The sequence below is a fragment of the Bos javanicus genome, chromosome 8 (genome assembly GCF_032452875.1).
Source record: "Bos javanicus breed banteng chromosome 8, ARS-OSU_banteng_1.0, whole genome shotgun sequence".
NCBI lineage: Eukaryota > Metazoa > Chordata > Mammalia > Artiodactyla > Bovidae > Bos > Bos javanicus.
The window spans coordinates 53999034-54018968 of record NC_083875.1 but is presented as its reverse complement, the minus strand read 5'-3'; the positions used below and the strand labels follow the sequence as shown (position 1 = coordinate 54018968).

Below are 19935 nucleotides of genomic sequence, written 5' to 3'. Positions count from 1 at the left end.
CTCTTTCAGAATTTTCCACAGTTTGTTGTGATCCACACAGTCAAAGGCTTTGGCATAGTCAATAAAGCAGAAGTAGATGTTTTTCTGGAACTCTCGTTTTGATAATCCAACAGATTTTGGAAATTTGATCTCTGGTTCCTCTGCCTTTTCTAAAACCAGCTTGAACATTTGGAAGTTCATGGTTCATGTACTCTTGAAGCCTAGCTTGGAGAATGTTGAGTATTACTTTGCTAGTGTGTGAGATGAATGCAATTATGCGGTAGTTGGCACATTCTTTGGTATTGCCTTTGGGATTGGAATGAAAACTGACCTTTTCCAGTCCTGTGGCCACTGCTGAGTTTTCCAAATTGCTGGCATATTGAGTGCAGCACTTTCATAGCATCATCTTTCAGAATTTGAAATAGGTCAATTGGAATGCCATCACCTCCACTAGCTTTCTTCATAGTGCTGCTTTCTAAGGCCCACTTGACTTCACACTCCAGGATGTCTGGCTCTAGGTGAGTGATCACAACATCGTGATTATCTGGGTTATGAATATCTTTTTTGTATAGTTCTTCTGTGTATTCTTGCCACCTCTTCTTAGTATCTTCCGCTTCTGTTAGGTCCATACCATTTCTGTCCTTTATTGAACTCATCTTTGCATGCAAAGTTCCCTTGGTATCTGTAATTTTCTTATCTCTAGTCTTTCCCATTCTATTCCTCTATTTCTTTGCACTGATCACTGAGGAAGGCTTTCTTATCTCTTCTTGCTATTCTTTGGAACTCTGCATTCAAATGGGAATATCTTTCCTTTTTTCCTTTGCCTGTAGCTTCTCTTCTTTTAGTAGCTGTATGTAAGACCTCCTCAGACAACCATTTTGCCTTTTTGCATTTCTTTTTCTCGGGGATGGTCTTGATCACTGCCTCCTGTACAATGTCATAAACCTCTGTCCATAGTTCTTCAGGCACTCTGTCCATCAGGTCTAACCCCTTGAATCTATTTGTCACTTCCACTGTATAAGGGATTTGATTTAGGTCATACCTGAATGGTTTAGCAATTTTGCCTACTTTCTTCAATTTAAGTCTGAATTTGGCAGTAAGGAGTTCATGATCTGAGCCACAGTCAACTCCCAGTCTTGTTTTTGCTGACTATACAGAGCTTCTCCATCTTTGGCTGCAAAGAATATAGTCAATCTGATTTCATTACTGACCATGTGGTGATGTCCATGTGTAGAGTCTTCTCTTGTGTTGTTGGAAGAGGGTGTTTGCTATGACCAGTGTGTTTTCTTGGCGATACTCTTTTAGCTTTTGCCCTGCTTCATTCCGTACTCCAAGGCCAAATTTGCCCATTACTGCAGGTATTTCTTGACTTCCTACTTTTGCATTCCAGTCCCCTATAATGAAAAGGACATCTTTTTTTGGATGTTAGTTCTAGATGATCTTGTAGGTCTTCATAGAACTGTTCAGCTTTTCCAGCATTACTGGTTGGGGAAAAGACTTGGATTACTGTGATACTGATTGGTTTGTCTTGGAAACAAAGAGAGATCATTCTGTCATTTTTGAGATTGCATCCAAGTACTGCATTTCAAACTCTTCTGTTGACTCTGAGGACTATTCCATTTCTTCTAAGGGATTCTTGCCCACAGTAGTAGATATAATGGTCATCTGAGTTAAATTCACCCATTCCAGTCCATTTCATTTCTCTGATTGCTAAAATGTCGATGTTCACTCTTGCCATCTCATGTTTGACCACTTCCAATTTGCTTTGATTCATGGACCTAACATTCCAGGTTCCTATGCAATATTGCTCTTTACAGCATCAGACTTTACTTCCATCACCAGTCACATCCAAACTGGGTGTTGTTTTTGCTTTAGCTCCATCTCTTCATTCTTTCTGGAATTAGTTCACCACTGATCTCCAGTATCATATTGGGCACCTACTGACCTGGGGCTACTCATTATTTCATAAGTGGCCACAGGGTCTTTCATTTTCTGAGTGAATCAGAGAAATTCTCAGTGGGTAAATTGGACTAAGATGCTCAAAAACTAACATGCAGTCTACTTAAGAGCTGCCCCATGTCTTTGAAATTAATGGTAAGATTGAACTAAAGGTCTTCACTAGTTAAGCATCGGAGAAGGCAATAGCACCCCACTCCAGTACTCCTGCCTAGAAAATCACATGGACAGAGGAGCCTGGTAGGCTACAGCCCATGGGGTCGCTAAGAGTCGGACACGACTGAGTGACTTCACTTTCACTTTCATGCATTGGAGAAGCAAATGGCAACCCACGCCAGTGTTCTTGCTTTGAGAACCCCAGGGACGGGTGGGCTTCCATCTCTGGGGTCCCACAGAGTCGGACACGACTGAAGTGACTTAGCAGCAGCAGCAGTTAAGCATAGGACCTAGGCACAGTTCTGTTCTGTAGGCTAGCCTAGAAGAAATCTTGTTTCTGACTGTGTCCAATGCCCCTTCTTCCAGTAACAATTCCTTGAATCACCTCTGGGTAACTACTTCTCACCATCTCTTACTGCCAAAACTTCATATAGAGCTGACCCTTCCTTCTTGGCAGCACCATACTGATCCCATGACCATTCCCTGGCCAACTTACAATGGATATTGAGACTCCTTATGATTTACCAAATGACTAGCAATTTTCTGTATTTTATATCAACATCTAAGTACCAGGTATTGCACTAGCTGCTAAAGATCAGAGAAATGGTCTCTGCATTCAAGAAGATTACAATTGAATTAGGAAGATAATATCTATAAAAAGATAAAAGAATTATTGATAACAGGTTGTTAGAGTGAAAACTGAGCATTTCAGGGAAAAACATTCTGTAGGCAACTTCCAGGGATTCTAAGGTATACAAATATCTCACTTTAGTGCCTTAGATAGCAACGAGGAAGGTACAGTTCTGTTACTGAGTATGAAATGAGGACCCACAAATGTTGTCAATGTGACAGAACAAAAGTGCATTTCTTCTTGGCCTAAGTTTCTTTTCTTTAAGCCTGAGTAAGACAGCAGTGCAAAGAAAAACCATATGAAGATGAAGCAACATCTATAAAAGAGGTAGAAAACATTACAGAGGTCAAGACTATTTTAATGTGTTGTTTTCAGCACCAAGTGTTAAAAAAATTCTATTCAACATACCTTTGCTTCGATGCGTAGTCTTCTCTCATGAACAATGAATGGGTCTTTGGTAAACTCATCAAAACTATACTGCCACTCACAAGTAAGCTGTCCAAATGTTCCTTTTGTTACAAACAACACACCACTCAAAAAGAGAAAAAAGAATCCACTTTAAAAACTGAAGGATTTACATCCAATAATATAATAAAGCAGTACACACCTTTTTTGCAAGGGCATGTAGAACATTCACTAAGAGACACCACATTCGAGGTCATAAAAGACTATAATGAATTTAAGGGAACTGAAATAAAACAAAATATGTTCTCAGTATGTTTAATCAAATTAAACCAGAAAACAAGTAACAGAAAAGGATACTTCCAAATGTTCACTTAACATTAGAAGAATACTTCTAAAAAAAAAAATACATGGGTCAAAGAATCTCAAAGGAAATTGGAAAATAACTGAACTAAATGAGAATGAAAACATGAAATCTGTAGCAATGTTTAGTAGGAAATGTACAGCATGACATACTTATATTAGAAAAACTAAAGTACTTATAAAGTGAAATATATTAGAAATTTTTTAAGAAACAGGAAAAAGTTAAGAGAAACAGTTACCAAGCAATATTTTGGAGAACTTCCATGGAATTAGTGCTTTAGAAAAAAATGCTGTTGTTGCTAAGGCTCCATAAAATATATTTACCAAACTTTATCAGAAAGAGATTTTTAAAAGTAATTCTTGTTCTCCCCCAATTATTTTGAGGAAAGAAATCAAGAGATACAAATAATTCTGTTTATAATAATTCTATTTAATTCTTCCTTCAAAGGCCTTTCTTCCTCAAGTCGTCTTCCTGGCTGAAACATCAACTGTAAGTACAATCAGAGGTTTCTTTAAGTGGCATATACTTTAAGTTAAGGGACTGAATTAAAGAAACAGCTGATACATGGCTAGAATGGAAAAAAAAAGACAGCTAATCAAGATTTATTTCTTTCATCTCCATCTTCTGTCTCTGATCCCTTCTTTCACCAATCGGATTATAGAGACTGTTGGACTAGACCCACTGGTCCTCCAGAATATCTACAACCATGTGAAAAATCAAAGCTAAGCTAATTTTATTGCAGATACTTAGTATCTCCTCTCCTGATTCAAAGCTCCTTTATCTTCAAGTGCAAAACTTGGAAAGTACACCCTAAGTATAAATATCATTTTTCAATCAACTAACTCATTACAGTTACTGTCAAGGTTTATATGACCACACTTAAAGAGGTCCACTATGTTGAGAAGAAAGTTATTTCTAAAATGTTGCAAGATGTGGAAATAATAAACTTAGCAAATGATTCTTGTTTAACTCTGATGAGTCACCCTTCCCTTAGTCAATGGGGAGAAGGGTTAATAAAACATGACTGAATGCTGCTGTGAACAAAAACGACTGAAGCACTGGTCTTTAAATATAAAAGTTCAGAAACAACTTAGGTGTACATTATAGTACATATTTCTAAATGAATACTAGGCAGTCATTTACAAATTAAGAAAGATCTCTTAATCATGGAATACTCTTTAAGACATAGGCCTTAAGTAAAGAATTAAGGTACAGAATGGTGTTTAATAATGGATTCCCATTTACATTAAAATATGTATGTGTATGCCTATACAAAAAACTAAGATAAGGGCATACGGTCCCATCACTTCATGGCAAATAGAAGGGGAAATAGTGGAAGCAGTGGCAGATTTTATTTCTGGGGGCTCCAGAATCACTGCAGATGGTGACTGCAGAAATTAAAAGATGCTTCCTCCTTGGAATGAAAGCTATGACAAACCTAGATAGCATATTAAAAAGCAGAGACATCACTGTGCCAACAAAAGTCAATATAGTCAAAGCTATGGTCATGGATGGATTTGAGTGTTGGACCATAAAAAAGGCTGAGTGCCGAAAACTTGATGCTTTCAGATTGTGGTGCTGGAGAAGACTTTTGAGAGTCACTTGGATAGCAAGGAAATCAAACCAGTGAATCCTAATGGAAATCAACCCTAAACATTCACTAGAAGGATTGATGCTGAAACTAAAGCTCCAAACTTTTGGCTGATGCAAAGAGCTGACTCACTGGAAAAGATTCTGATGCTGGGAAAGATGGAGGGCAAAAGGAAAAGGTGGTGGCAGGGGATGAGATGGTTAGATAGCATCACCAACTCAATGGACATGAATTTGGCCAAACTCCAGGAGATAGTGAAGGACAGAGGAGCCTGGAGTGCTGCAGTCCATGGGGTCACAAGGAATCAAACATGGCTTAGCAACTGAACAACAGCCACAACATGCCTATTCAGGCAGACATACGCTTTTAGAGGCAGACTTTTGCTTGCACAGGCATAGAGTATTTCAAGGACACAAAACAAACAAAAGCAAGTTGCCTCTAGGAAAAGAGGGACTAGTAGCTGAGATGGAAAGAATACTACCTCTCGCATCTACACCTTCTAAATACTGTGAGTTTTCTACTTTATGTTACTCTTTAAACAAGAAAATTAAGATAGTGTTATAAATTTGGGGCTCAGAAATTATTAGGATTAAAAACATTAAAAATGACTGCTAAGTTCAATAATCAACTTGAACCAACAAGATGCTTATATAAATTCACCCTTTTGGCAGTGAACAAACCTGCATCAATCAGTCGGCCACTCCTTTCTATTTAGTTGTATTTCTCCTCCTCAGCTCCATTTTTACTCCCTACCATCCAGAAATCCATCTTAAAACTGCACTTGCTTATTCTTTCCCCAGGTTTCATAATATCAACAATAACTCCTGTGAACACTTGCTGTTCCGAGGCTATGCCACTGTATATTTTTATGTTTCCCTCTACTACCTACAGGCCAAAGTGAGGATCTGGCTGTAAAAACTAATCTGTCTCCAATGGTACACCTATCTATGTGATTGAGTTTCTCTATATATTCTAATGGTCAGATACCACCAGAAGATTACTGACTTCTGGGGTAACCTGAAATTGTACACTCTTTCAGAGAGGTGAAAGGAATGGTATTGCCCACCCTTTAGAGTACAGTTTTATGGGGAATTTCTGTATTCACTTAATTGGTTGAAACAAATAAAAGTACTTAAAGTCATGCTTGTGCATGGTTATGCATTTATTTGTATGCATGTACAGTTTTAGGCACGAGGCTTGCAGAGCAAGAGAATCACAGTTACTATGAAGTGAGCTGTTAGTTGCGTCTGACTCTCTGAGACTCTATGGACTGTAGCTCACCAGGCTCTTCTGTCCATGAGATTCTCCAGGCAAGAGTAATGGAGTGGGTTGCCATTCCCTTCTCCAGGTGATTTTCCTGATCCAGGGATCCAAACCAGGTCTCCCGCATTACAGGCAGATTTTTTAACTGTCTGAGCCACCAGGGAAGCCCCATAGTTACTATGAATCAGTGTTAAATATGTGGAATAAGATGTGAATAACAACTGCTTCACTTCATGAGTGATTGTCAGTTAACCTGTTATCAAATTATACTAGAGAAAGGAGGTTACCTTCTGGTAATCATTAACATGTCTGTCTTATTGATCATGACATGGGTAAAATATTTGTATTTTGCAAATCTTCCGTTTTCCATGACCTAAAAAAGAAAGGTGAGAGAATGAGAAAGTTGATAATATCCTCTTCTAATGCAAATAATGCTTTACTGATCCTCTAAAAACCCTTCTCAAGGGGGCAAATTCATTAACACATTTACACAGTAAACATATTGTTAGAAAGTTGAATATTCACAAAATCATTGCTGCTCCTTCTTAAAAAGCACCTTTTTGTACTACTTTATTCAAGATTACTCAACAGCCGCTATACTGGCATTTAATGCTAGTTTTAGAAGATATTGTTATTTTACAAAGTTTAAGTGAAAAGACCCTGATGCTGGGAGGGACTGGGGGCAGGAGGAGAAGGGGACGACAGAGGATGAGATGGTTGGATGGCATCACCGACTCAATGGACATGAGTCTGAGTGAACTCCAGGAGTTGGTGATGGACAGGGAGGCCTGGCGTGCTGCGGTTCATGGGGTCACAAAGAGCTGGACACGACTGAGCGACTGACCTGAAGTGAAACCTACTGAAGTTAGTATTAAACAATCACATTCATTCTGTCTTGGAAAACAGATTAGTATTTGATCATATCTGTACAAAACCACATATAAACACTAATACATATTTAAACATACACATCATATAAACTACTATTAGCTCCCACTTTGCCTCTTGCCTATGATTCTCATATCTGCCTTACAAACATGCTTTTCTTTGCCAATCTCACAGTTCATTCAAAATTAGGAAGCAAATTATTTCTGGAAAGACAGGAAACCCCAGAACCAGCCCACAGACTAGACTTTCTCTTTTAAGACTGCTGAAACATTGTCTGTACATGATGTGATTAACAGTTCTTTGTCTCACAAAATATAAAGTTAACTACATAAACAAGATAGACTTAATATTCTCAATATAATGTGCTCTGAAAATGGAATTACTCTGGCTATTTAAAATGTATATCAGGCTAGACTATTATTTATTAAAGGCAAGCAATGTAACTGTGACTAAGATTCCTTAAGAATTTAGACAAAAATGTTAGATCTCTTGAAGAAATTCCAAAAGAGAATATAAAGATTCTAGAAAACTGTATTCCATGAGGCTATATCAAAAAACTCAAAGTATATAATTTAGAAGAAAGCTAACAAGTGAGGTTAGCTAACAAGAAAGCTAACAACCTTCATAGTAAGGTTGCTTTAGAAGGCTGATACAATAGACTTTTTTATTAAAGAAGTTTAAAAAAAAGGCAGAATAAAACATACAAATTAACTGCACGGAAGCATTTTCTAACTTCAAAAATCATAATATTGAGGAAAAGAGTAACTTTACTATTTACTGTAGTGAGTAGGGCCATTTAAACTTCAATTCCTTGAGTTACAAATGAAAAAGGGACACAACCACAGATTCAGAAAAATTAATAACATATAAATTATGCAAATAAATTTGCAAAACTAGTGGTAAAGTGGGTCATATTTTAAGAAATTATTTAAAAAAAGAAGCATCAAATATTAGAGAGGAAGAGTAGAAATTACTTGCAGATAACCGTATCTGGAAAATCCAAATACAAAATCCAGTTAACTTTACTTTAAAACACAGTAATCAATTTGAAAAATGGAAGGAAAACAAACCTGCTTACAAAGGTAATAAAAAGATAAATGTTTATATATTACATTTAATAAATAACATGCAGAATTTGTATGATAAAAGCTGTAACACTCTATTGAGAAGAATAATAGAAAATTTGAAAATGGAAATCCATCTCTTATTCTTGGATATAAAAATTCATTATAATAAAGATTTTATTCTTCCATCCTCTTTTTATACATGAACTCTTAATGTGATTCCAAGATGGTATTTGTTAATTTGTTTTGAGGAGGGGAAAAAGTGATTTGATAAAATTGTAAGATTTATATGAAAATAAGTGATAATATAAACTATGAAAGGAGAATAAGAACTACCCTAGCTGACATTAATACAATTTATAAAGTTGCAGGTGTGAAACAGTCTGGTGCTAGTGGAAGTTATATACAGACATATCAATAGAAAGCATACTGATTCCAGAAACTGACCAAAATACAACAGGATTTTATAAAATCCTATATATCCAAACACAGGTATTTATAAAATCAAGACATTTCAAATTATTGGGCAAAAACATGCATTTCCAAATAAATGATGTTTCAAGCAACTTGCTGGCTAAAGCTAGATCTCTGTTTCTCTCTTTCCACCAAATTAATTCCAAATGTATCACTAATTTAACTACACAAAATGAAATTACAGAAGTACTAGAATAAAATAACACTTTTATGATTTTACAGTAAAAGTCTAAATGTAAAACACAAAGTCCATAAGAACTGTTAAGTATGTGGAAATTAAAGACCAGTGAATAGCAAAACAGTAAGCAAATAGAAATAAAATAAAAATCAAAGGATAAATTAGGAAAATATCTGTTAATACAGTGACAAAAAACTAATATCATAACACATAGCATTCTAGTAATATGAATAAACCAATGGAAGAAAAAGGAGTCAGTCTATAGGAAAATGTATAAGGATATGACCAGGTAGTTCAACAAAACACAAAATCTGACAATAAACATGAGAAAATGTTTAACCTAACTCAAAATCAAGAAAATTCAAGTCAAATAAATGTATCCTTTGGGTCGGAAATTGCACTGCTATGATTTATCTTATGCAAAGCCATGCCAAGAAATATATATAGGAATCTTCATGGTAATGTGTTAAATGCAAAAAACCTAAATGTTCAAAAACAGAAGACTGTTTAAATAAATTACAGCAGGCATACAACAGGACACTATACAATCATGAAAAAGAAACAATCCTGCTTACAAGGGTAATAAAAGGTAGATGAGTGTGTACTGATACTGAAAACTGGGCAAGATATACTATCTGAAAAGAAATTAAGTTACTGAGAATGAATGAGGGGAGTAGCAACACATATATTTGCATAAAAACAAATAATTTCTGTAAGGGTTGGTGGTAACACACCAAATCTGTTCACAGCATTTTCCTCTGGGCTTAGGAAGGATAATGATGGGGATGGAGGTACAAGTGAAGCTTTTATTTATAATTTTACATCCTTCATTTCAGTTTTATGGTATTGGAAGAAAAATAAGCTTGCAAGTATTTATTTTCTTTTGTTCAGAATACAAATGTTTATTTCCTCAAGAATAGCACTACTAAAAGAAGCCAAGAGTCTATAAACCCCATTAATAGATTACAATCTTCAAATAATTTAAAATCTAATGGTTCAGTTCTAAGTAACTTTTATTTCAATATTAGGTTTGGGTATTTCAACTTAATTTCTTTTCATCACCTTTCACTTTTCAGTTCCAATCTGATCTGTACATTTAAGTAATCAACCACCTTCAACAGTCACAATAAAATCTGATAAAAAGAAAGCTAATAAAAAGTAATTCATGCAATGCTTTTTGGAGTTCATCAAAAATCTCAAATGCAAAACTTGAAACATGAGTGCTCAAACAAACTGCTTAGAAACATATAATGAATTTGAATGTATTTGAATAAACATCAAAGATAACTCAACACGCAGCAAAATTTTACTGATCAGTCTCCATTAAAACATGTAACTATGGAAGAACAACAGGATTAATAAGCAGAAGTGACAACTTTGGAACTAAATCCCATAGACAGGAGAGAATGTGATAGCTAATCATCTTTCATCATGCTGTAAAGAATCTACAAATGTCATGCCTTTGGTCACAACTTCCTGATAAAATTATTTGACTCTATAAACTCACTACATATGAACATTTATACTTTTCTAAGCATAATTTGTATTATTTTTAAAATCTGGAATTTCAGACCTGAAGGAATATTACTGTTCATCCAAACTAATCTCTTCCTCTTATACATGAAGAAACCAAGGGTCATTTAAGTGTCCTTCCTATCTAATCCTCATGACAACCCTGTGTTATTAGGTTAAGATTACAGTTAACTGACATGCTTGGGGTCACTTGGTCAGTACTTCAGACATGTAAGTTATGGAAGTGGGCTCAGGAAAAGTGGTTTATTTATTTCTAATTTCAATGCTTTTCACTACACCATGTCACATGTTTCCGTGACCTCAAAAATGTCTTCAATATCCCTGGATGCTGGCTGTTGCCTTGGAAGGCTGCTAAAGCAGCTCAGACTGGCTTAATTTTTTTTTTGGGGGGGGCTTAATTTTTTTTAGGTTAACAGGGTTCCAACAGTAAAATATTAATACCCTATCTTCTTCTACTCTAAATAGATGTTAGGTATGAATGTTTTTCCTAAAATAATTTGTGATATCCTTTAAAATAAATGAATAATTAGCAATACCAGGACTAGGAATCACATGTAGTCTTTGCATCAAGACCAAAGTCCGGCAGAAATATCAATGAGTTCGTCTGAGGTTTCAGGTACAACTGCCAGTACTTTAGACATGTTCATTTCATCTATGTGCTATAGTGTTAAAAGAAAAGGATTTTTTGCCTTACTCATTAATAGAATATATGAATTATCCATCATCATTTAAGTATTTTCTTAACGAAATAAACAGAAACACTAAGGAAACTGCATTTGTTGTATATAATTGTCAGAACCTGCAGGTAACAATTAAAATGTATGGTTATTGGTAAGGGTTCCTTTTACAATAGAAAAGATGTGTATGTAAACCTTAGTTTGCTAGATATAAAAAAATCCAAACCAAATTGACTATACATTAGAAACACACAAAAAGTAGGAACTGGATAGGCAGTTGTATCAGTTATTCTCTACTAAATCTGTATTTCCTGCCAGATAAGTTCCAGTACTTTAGAAAAAGAACATACCTAACAACTACAGTAATATAGAAAACACAGCTAATACTTTCAAACCATCCAAATGCTATGAAGTAGCAGAGTTCTATAACAAAAACATTTCTGAAAGAAAAAAGCAAAATATGAAAAGGCAGATGATAGGAACAACTCATTAACATGGAAGGCTTTAAATCCCAAATACAAGGTGATAATATTCAGTCTAAATATATTTAAGAAAATTAGGTAAAGATAGGAATACAGTTAAGCAAAAAACAAAACCAAAATCTGATTACTACCTGACTTTTTAAGAAGAGGAGTTTCATAGAGGTATATATTAAGATACATATATTACATATATTAAGGTAGCTCATATTATATATATATAATATATATAGTTCATATATTATATAATATATACATATATTAAGATAGCTCAGTTGGTGAAGAATCCGCCTGCAATGCAGGAGACCCTGGTTGGATTCCTGGGTAGGGAAGATCCGCTGGAGAAGGGACAGGCTACCCATTTCAGTGTTCTTGAGATTTCCTTGTGGCTCAGCTGGTAAAGAATTCACTTGCAATGTGGGAGACCTGGGTTCGATCCCTGGGTTGGGAAGATCCTCTGGAGAAGGGAAAGGCTACCCACTCCAGTATTCTGGCCTAGAGAATTCCATGGACTCTATAGTCCATGGGGTTGCAAAGAGTCAGACACAACTGAGTGACTTTCACTTCACATGAGTGGTAAAAGGAAAATGAAATTTATCTAGATGAAAAAAAGATAAAATGCTATTGAGCAAGAAAATCTACTGGATAACCAATAAATGGTTTTACAGATTGGCTAATTTGGTTAGGAGATAATAGGGGGAAAAGTGAAAGGTTTATGAACAGATTGTACTAAAAAAATTAAGTTTACTTTAAAAATGACAAAATTCAGGGAAGTAAACATAAAATTAAAATGCTAAATGCTGCCATTTCTCAATTATTTAAGAAGTAAATAAGTAGATGAACAAATCATCTACTTGTTCAAGATGACTTGTTCATCTACTTACTCATCATCTACTGAGAAAGTCAATAAGTATAATTTCCTTAGAGTAATATGATAAAACTTAGGGATAAAAAAGGATTTATCAATTCACTTCAAGTGTAAGAGATATGAGGACTACAGCCAGGAAGAACACGGTATTCAACTAAGCTTCATGGGCAAATATAGTAGACATTCATTACCTGAAAGCTCAGTGATTTCATACATACATACATATATAAAATAGAATAGATATAAACACAAGTGAAGAGATATTTAGCTTATTGTGTGAGGCAATTTTTTTTAACTAAATCTCATTGACTGTGTCATCAAATCTGAAGAGGATTCAGTTCAGTTCAGTTCAGTCACTCAGTCGTGTCCGACTCTTTGCGACCCCATGACTTGCAGCACGCCAGGCCTCCCTGTCCATCACCAACTCCTGGAGTTCACTCAGACTCACGTCCATTGAGTCAGTGATGCCATCCAACCATCTCATCCTCTGTCGTCCCCTTCTCCTCCCGCCCCCAATCCCTCCCAGCATCACAGTCTGTTCCAATGAGTCAGCTCTTCGCATGAGGTGGCCAAAGTACTGGAGTTTCAGCTTTAATATCATTCTCGCCAAAGAAATTCCAGGGCTGATCTCCTTCAGAATGGACTGGTTGGATCTCCTTGCAGTCCAAGGGACTCTCAAGAGTCTTCTCCAACACCACAGTTCAAAAGCATCAATTCTTCAGTGCTCAGCCTTCTTCACAGTCCAACTCTCACATCCATACATGACCACAGGAAAAACCACAGCCTTGACTAGACAGACCTTTGTTGGCAAAGTAATGTCTCTGCTTTTCAATATGCTATCTAGGTTGGTCATAACTTTTCTTCGAAGGAGTAAGCGTCTTTTAATTTCATGGCTGCAGTCACCATCTGCAGTGATTTTAGAGCCCCCCAAAATAAAGTCTGACACTGTTTCCACTGTTTCCCCATCTACTTCCCATGAAGTGATGGGACTGGATGCCATGATCTTCATTTTCTGAATGTTGAGCTTTAAGCCAACTTTTTCACTCTCCTCTTTCACCTTCATCAAGAGGCTTTTTAGTTCCTCTTCACTTTCTTCCATAAGGGTGGTGTCATCTGCATATCTGAGGTTATTGATATTTCTCCCGGCAATCTTGATTCCAGCTTGTGCTTCTTCCAGTCCAGCATTTCTCATAATGTACTCTGCATATAAGTTAAATAAACAGGGTGACAATACACAGCCTTGACGTACTCCTTTTCCTATTTGGAACCAGTCTGTTGTTCCATGTCCGGTTCTAACTGTTGTTTCCTGACCTGCATACAAATTTCTCAAGAGGCTTAGGCTTTGTTTAATCCACTCCCCCGGTATCTTTGTCTCCTCCCATGCAAACAGGGTATTTTGACTGTCAGCCAAAGTATAAACCATGCTAACACCTTACACAGCTGAGCATAACAGTTGACTTTTCAAACAGAAGAAAGTATTATCTTAAGAAATGTGAATTGTTACCTACTGGTTCAACTAAAACAGTCTGGAGAAAGGACAGAAATAGCTCATGATTATGTGCACTGAGAACAGAAGACTATTAATCAACAGACCTAATGCAATCTAGAAGTATAGCCAGACAAAGTGGCTTGTGTAAGTGGATAGTTACAAAAGTTTTTCTAATGCATTTCCAGCAGAACCTCTACTGAACAACATTTATTGACTCATGACACTATATAAACATTTACTGACCCATGACACTATATAAACTTGAAAACAGTAACCTTTCAAAATATTAAAATAATCAGATCAGTCCAAATTACTGAGGTTTTATTGTTTCCATACAATTAATGTGTGGAAATTGTCACTACATTCTAACTATTCTATTAACCTTAAAAGAAAAAAAGGGCAAAATTTAGTGATAATTTTGGCCAAGAGGAGACAAATGAGGAAAAATGATGACCAAGAACTAGCATAAAATTATTATTCATCTAGAATAATGAAAATATAACAATGAGTTCCTATTAGAGACTGTACTAATAATCATATACATGACCTAACTTTTAATCCTAGCAATACCATCAAGGTATTATGTACCCAGGTACTGTTAGTACAATGATCTCCATTTTATAGTCTAGAATATAAGATCAGATTAGAATAAAAGACTATAAAGCTAGTAAAAACAAAAGACCGGTACTGAATTCAGGTTTACATAGTTCCAGAATCCAGGCACTGAGCCATATTGTACTACTGCACCTCCAAGTATTTTTACTACAAAAATGTGTTCACATAGAAGAACTGCATGTATTCCAGTAGATGCAGTAGGATCCCATTTTAACAGCTCATTGAAATATGGACTCAGATAGTCCACAAGCTGTGTCATGCCTCTTATAATGCTTCAATTTCAAATAATACCCAGGGATAATTATCTGTTTGGAAGATAATACGACTAAGAATGGCACCCCACTCCAGTACTGTTGCCCGGAAAATCCCATGGATGGAGGAGCCTGGTAGGCTGCAGTCCATGGGGTTGCCAAAAGTCAGACACGACTGAGAGACTTCACTTTCATTTTCCACTTTCATGCATTGGAGGAGGAAATGGCAACCCACTCCAGTGTTCTTGCCTGGAGAATCCTATGGACGGAGAAGCCTGGTAGGCTGCAGTCCATGGGGTCGCACAGAGTCGGACATGACTGAAGTGACTTAGCAGCAGCAGCAACCTTTTCAACTAGGACTTAATGTAGAAATTTAACTCTATTTGCATACCCTTGGTAAGCAAAAACAAGACTCAAGTTGAACCTATTTAAGCATAACACTTCTATTTCTTTTAAAGTTAAATGTGCTACATTTCCTATTTTAATAATATTTATCCTTCCTTAATATATTTATAAATTTATGGGATGAGTGATTTAGCACATATCACTTCAGCAAGCTGAGCTGTTTTCCTAGCTTGTGAAGACTGAATGATCATGTATGTTAAATAGCTTTGCAAACTGTCAAGCCCACACAAATACAAATTGCTATACTGATAAGTTATTTTAATTTATGGGATGAAATGATGACAAACTTTTGAAAATGATTTAGTAATCAAATTAGCCTCATTTCAATTATTGGATTAAAAAATAATCTAAAAATTCATTGTACACTGGAATAAGGAAACTGGAACCTCCCCTCAGTGAAACCATCACCTCCAGAAAAAGACGTAATTTCAAAGTCCTATTCACACAATATTTTCATGTAATTCTGGAATGTTCTAAGTGGGGTGAGTTACTCCACTAGCCAAAAATATGTTAGTGGGGTTCACTATTAAATGTTCAAAAGAATAAGCTTTCAAAAATGATGTGTCAAAGACTCTCCAAGAGAGTTCTATCAACTAACAAATGAAATATGAGGACTGTATCCAAATGGACAGGTCATCATCTTTTCAGGGGTTCTGCCTTATCTGAGATGCTAACTTTAATTTGCCTTGAGAACAGAATTTGGCTCTCTTCAGTTTTCTCATCCCATTCAGAAATAAGATTCTGGAGAGGAAGAGTTAAAAATGAAGCGTAAGATCCAATGGTCCTTTATCTCCTAGTTCTTGTCCACTTACTCAAAATTTCAGATGAAGTCAGGAAGAATGTTCAGCACTACTCTGGTATCTGACTGCCTACGATAAGCCCTTTTTTCCAGATCAGTTGTAATTCTCCTCCCGAAGTAAAGGGAAAGACCACATCAGCTGAAGGCAGTTGTCTTCCAATTGCTATTAAGGCAGTGTTTGTAGCTACTTATAAACATCTGTAATTTCTGAAAGAAAAGAAATATACAACAAACAAAAACAGCCTCCCTTCTACAACAACTTATATAATGGCAACTATGATATCTTTATAAGAGATAAAAGAGATTCAAAGACAACATAGAAAAAATTTTTAAATGTCTGAAATGGTTGAAAATTAGTAACTCCATGGGACAACATAGCTGTCAATATTCATACATAATGAAAATCATAAGGATCATATATACATGTAAATACATAATTGAATTTTCAGAGAAGAAGATTTATTTAAGGGATAATTTTTTTTAAAAGGCAGAGTCAAAAGGTAAAAATATTTTCAATGAAAAAGAAAAAGCTTCAAAAAAAACAACAAAAAATATAAAATAATCTATGAGATTATCAATAAACAAAAAGAAAAATCTGCTACATCAGCTATAAAAATATAGAAAAGTTCTGCTGGCTATAATGTATTGTAGAAATAAAGACCAGGTTTCCTACATTGGGGATGGAATGAATCACTTTTTTTATCTTTAGAAATTAAAAATAATTCTTAAAAAAGTGATTCAATTTATAAAAATTTACAATAAAATAAAAATATGTAACAGAAATTTATATATTTGAATCATAACTAATATATAAAAATTTAAAGTGAAATTCACTATAATAAATAGTGGGGAGATAGGGTAATTTTTTCTTTTCTATTCCTATTTTTCTTTACTGAGCATATATTACTTTAACAATGAAGAAATAATCTAGTTTTTGAAAAATTTCACATCTTCTATAAAATACTGAAATTGTAGATTGAGAACCAATGTAAATTAGTGATTCACAAAAGGGAATTACCTTTTTCCAGGGAGTGTGAGTCTCTATAAATTCTTTTAATTCAAAGAAACTCCAAGTTCTACTGAATACATTAGAAAAATCTTTGTAGACATAATATATGTAACAAGTTATTCATAAATGATAACTTATAGTAGAAAACCACAGCATTCCCAATTAAGAATTATATATACTATCCTGATTATCTGGTGATAAAAACAAAATGACTATATTATAAATGCTCAAATAATTAAGGATCTCTAAGATTCAGATAAATAGCATAATGCACACTTAGTAGATATCTGTTACCATTTCACTGTATAGAGTATATATATGCAATGAAGAGGGGTACATTAAAAACCAGTTTTACAAAATTATTAAACTTTTAAAGCTGATACTTGGAGGTACACTATTCCTATATATTGGTTGATATGAAATAAACTGTTAAATTTATCATACTGATTGAGAGATAAATATAGACATAAAAATGGTTTATCACATTAAGACAGACCATGTCATAAATGTCTACATATGACCATTATAAATTTTTCTAATTAGCTCCCCCATCATGGTCTCTGTTACTTGAAATAATGTATTTCATTCTTCTTTGATTCAGGACTTTCTATAATGTTTTGTATAGTATGCTTTGTACTCACTGCACTTCATAAATCTGTATATTCATCCACTGAAATTAAAAATTAAATTAATGACCTATACATTTTAATTGATCTCCATTTATTTCAAAGGTGTAGGGATAGAATAATAAATAAAACTAACATTCTTTTTACATATCCATCATAATTATTATTTGACCTAAATGAACAATCTGTGCATCTTGTTTAGACCCTACAGGATCTTTAATATTTTGGACTTTTATAATAAACTATTAATATGCAAGGAGACCTGTAAAACAAAAAGCTGAGGCTTGAAGGTACAGTAGAAAAATAATCAACAACAGTTGGGATGGTTGTTTCTGGTCCTCCTCCCATCACTACAGGAGAGTATAACACAAAATTTCACCATAGGATGTAAATCAGACAAAGTACTACAGCAGCTATTACAGCAGTCATCATTTGACAGTGTACATGACAGTGTACATGACTTTGGGACATAAAATACAGCAGCTCATATTTCATGTTGCACTTTGATGTCCTAGTCACAGATCTAACATGGCTCCATCTGTAAATTTTCATAATGTGACCTTAAAGTCAACACTCAACACTGCACAATGATATATGTATTTTGAACAATTTCAGAAGGTAAAATTTATAAAATTCTGATCATTTTAAAAACAGGAGCAAACTGAAAATTTCAACTTCCTTTTTAAATAAGGAATATTCAAAGTCAGTAATATTATTTTGGACTTCATTTGTTATATCTATACCAATGTGAACACTAAATAATTTCATTTACAGGTTCTTATAATCAGATTATTTATCCATGGTAATAGGTATTCACAAATTCAGGATTTTTATAAATTTCTCTTCCTGTCAGTTTTCACTATGCTATTCAAATGTCAAGTAGACACCAAGGAAATAGAGAATGAATGATTATTCCCTTCAGGAAGAAGACAGAAGAACCCTCCAACTCCTGTTCTATACATAAGCAATGACTGCACAGAAATTTAAAATATAAATAAAGTTAAAGGATATGGAAAGGTATGGTATTACATAGTCAATCTTTCAAACTCAGCTTTCTAACTAGACTTTATTAGATGGAAACTCTCAGTTTTAAAGTTCTAATTAATTATAAAGCCACTAATCAACAAAATAACTGCTCATTTTATTTAAAATCCCAAAATTGAACTCATTTTCTATATATTTGATGAGGAATAAGAAGATATTTTTGTCAAAGTCCTATATCTCCATCAAGAAACCATACAGCAATCCTCAGTCTTGAGTTTTTCTCAAATAAAAGTAACAATAAATGTATTTTTAAAACTAGAAAAATAATTAATACCTGTCAGCAGAGAAGTTTGAAAAGATTATTTCACTGGGACAAGAAAACAGAAACAGAACAAGGGCAATTATACTGTTAAAAGAATATATGTCACTTTCAAGGGCTAAAACCTTAAGGATGAATCCCTAAGGCCACATGAACAAAATGTACAAGTTAATTTAAAATATTATTTTAAATCTCTTTACTATTCAGGAAATCTTAAATAAATGTAATTCTACCTCCAGTTTTCATTAATATGGTAAGGCACTGCTAAAATATCCAGAACTTTCTCCAGATAAATTCTTATGGACCTTTATGAAATCTGTAACACAGAATTAAGTGTCACAGACCAATCAAAGGAAACTCAGTTGTAAATGTCTTGCAAATAGGCAGTTTAGCATTCTCCCCTTTAGAAAGGCCTCATATTATTAGCAAAGCCGCGATCTAAGAAGTCAACAAAGAAATTAGCAGACCCTTCCTTCCTCAGGCACACACCATACATAACAACAGACTCTCTCAGCTTCCAGGAGAAGCAGCAGGCTTTGATTTTGACCAAGGGTAAGAAAGCAGTGGATGCTGACAAATACAAATTGTCTCTGATTCCAGTAGTGACTACTTTAATGGTCAGTGTTTTAATTTATTTACTTATTTTAAAAGATAAGAATATAATATTTTGAGGAAAACAGTAAGTAAATTCTTTGACAGTCACATATTTCTTAGTCCTAGCATACATAACCTTGATTTCTACTTAATTTGAGTCAATGCTAGGCAGGTACAATTTCAAGAGCTAAATTTTTAGCTTCTTTTTTTGGTAACCTCAGTATTAAAAATTTGAAATAGCCATTTCCTAAGAATAGGGAATAATAATTTATAGAGATAAAATCTTGATAAACCTAAGAATCAGAAGAGATTCAATTAATTATTGGCTGAATAAACCAAAA

The 19935-nt window shown here is 34.7% G+C and overlaps 1 protein-coding gene across 1 annotated transcript in view; it reads right to left on the bottom strand.

The window, feature by feature from the left end:
- Positions 1-19935, bottom strand: part of VPS13A (vacuolar protein sorting 13 homolog A) — a 282284-nt gene that overhangs the window by 9801 nt on the left and 252548 nt on the right. The window contains exons 69-70 of the mRNA XM_061425580.1: positions 6630-6715; positions 3131-3254 (exon numbers count right to left, since the gene is read on the bottom strand). Coding sequence (XP_061281564.1) covers positions 3131-3254; positions 6630-6715 — 210 coding nt within the window. The remainder of the gene's footprint in view (positions 1-3130; positions 3255-6629; positions 6716-19935) is intronic.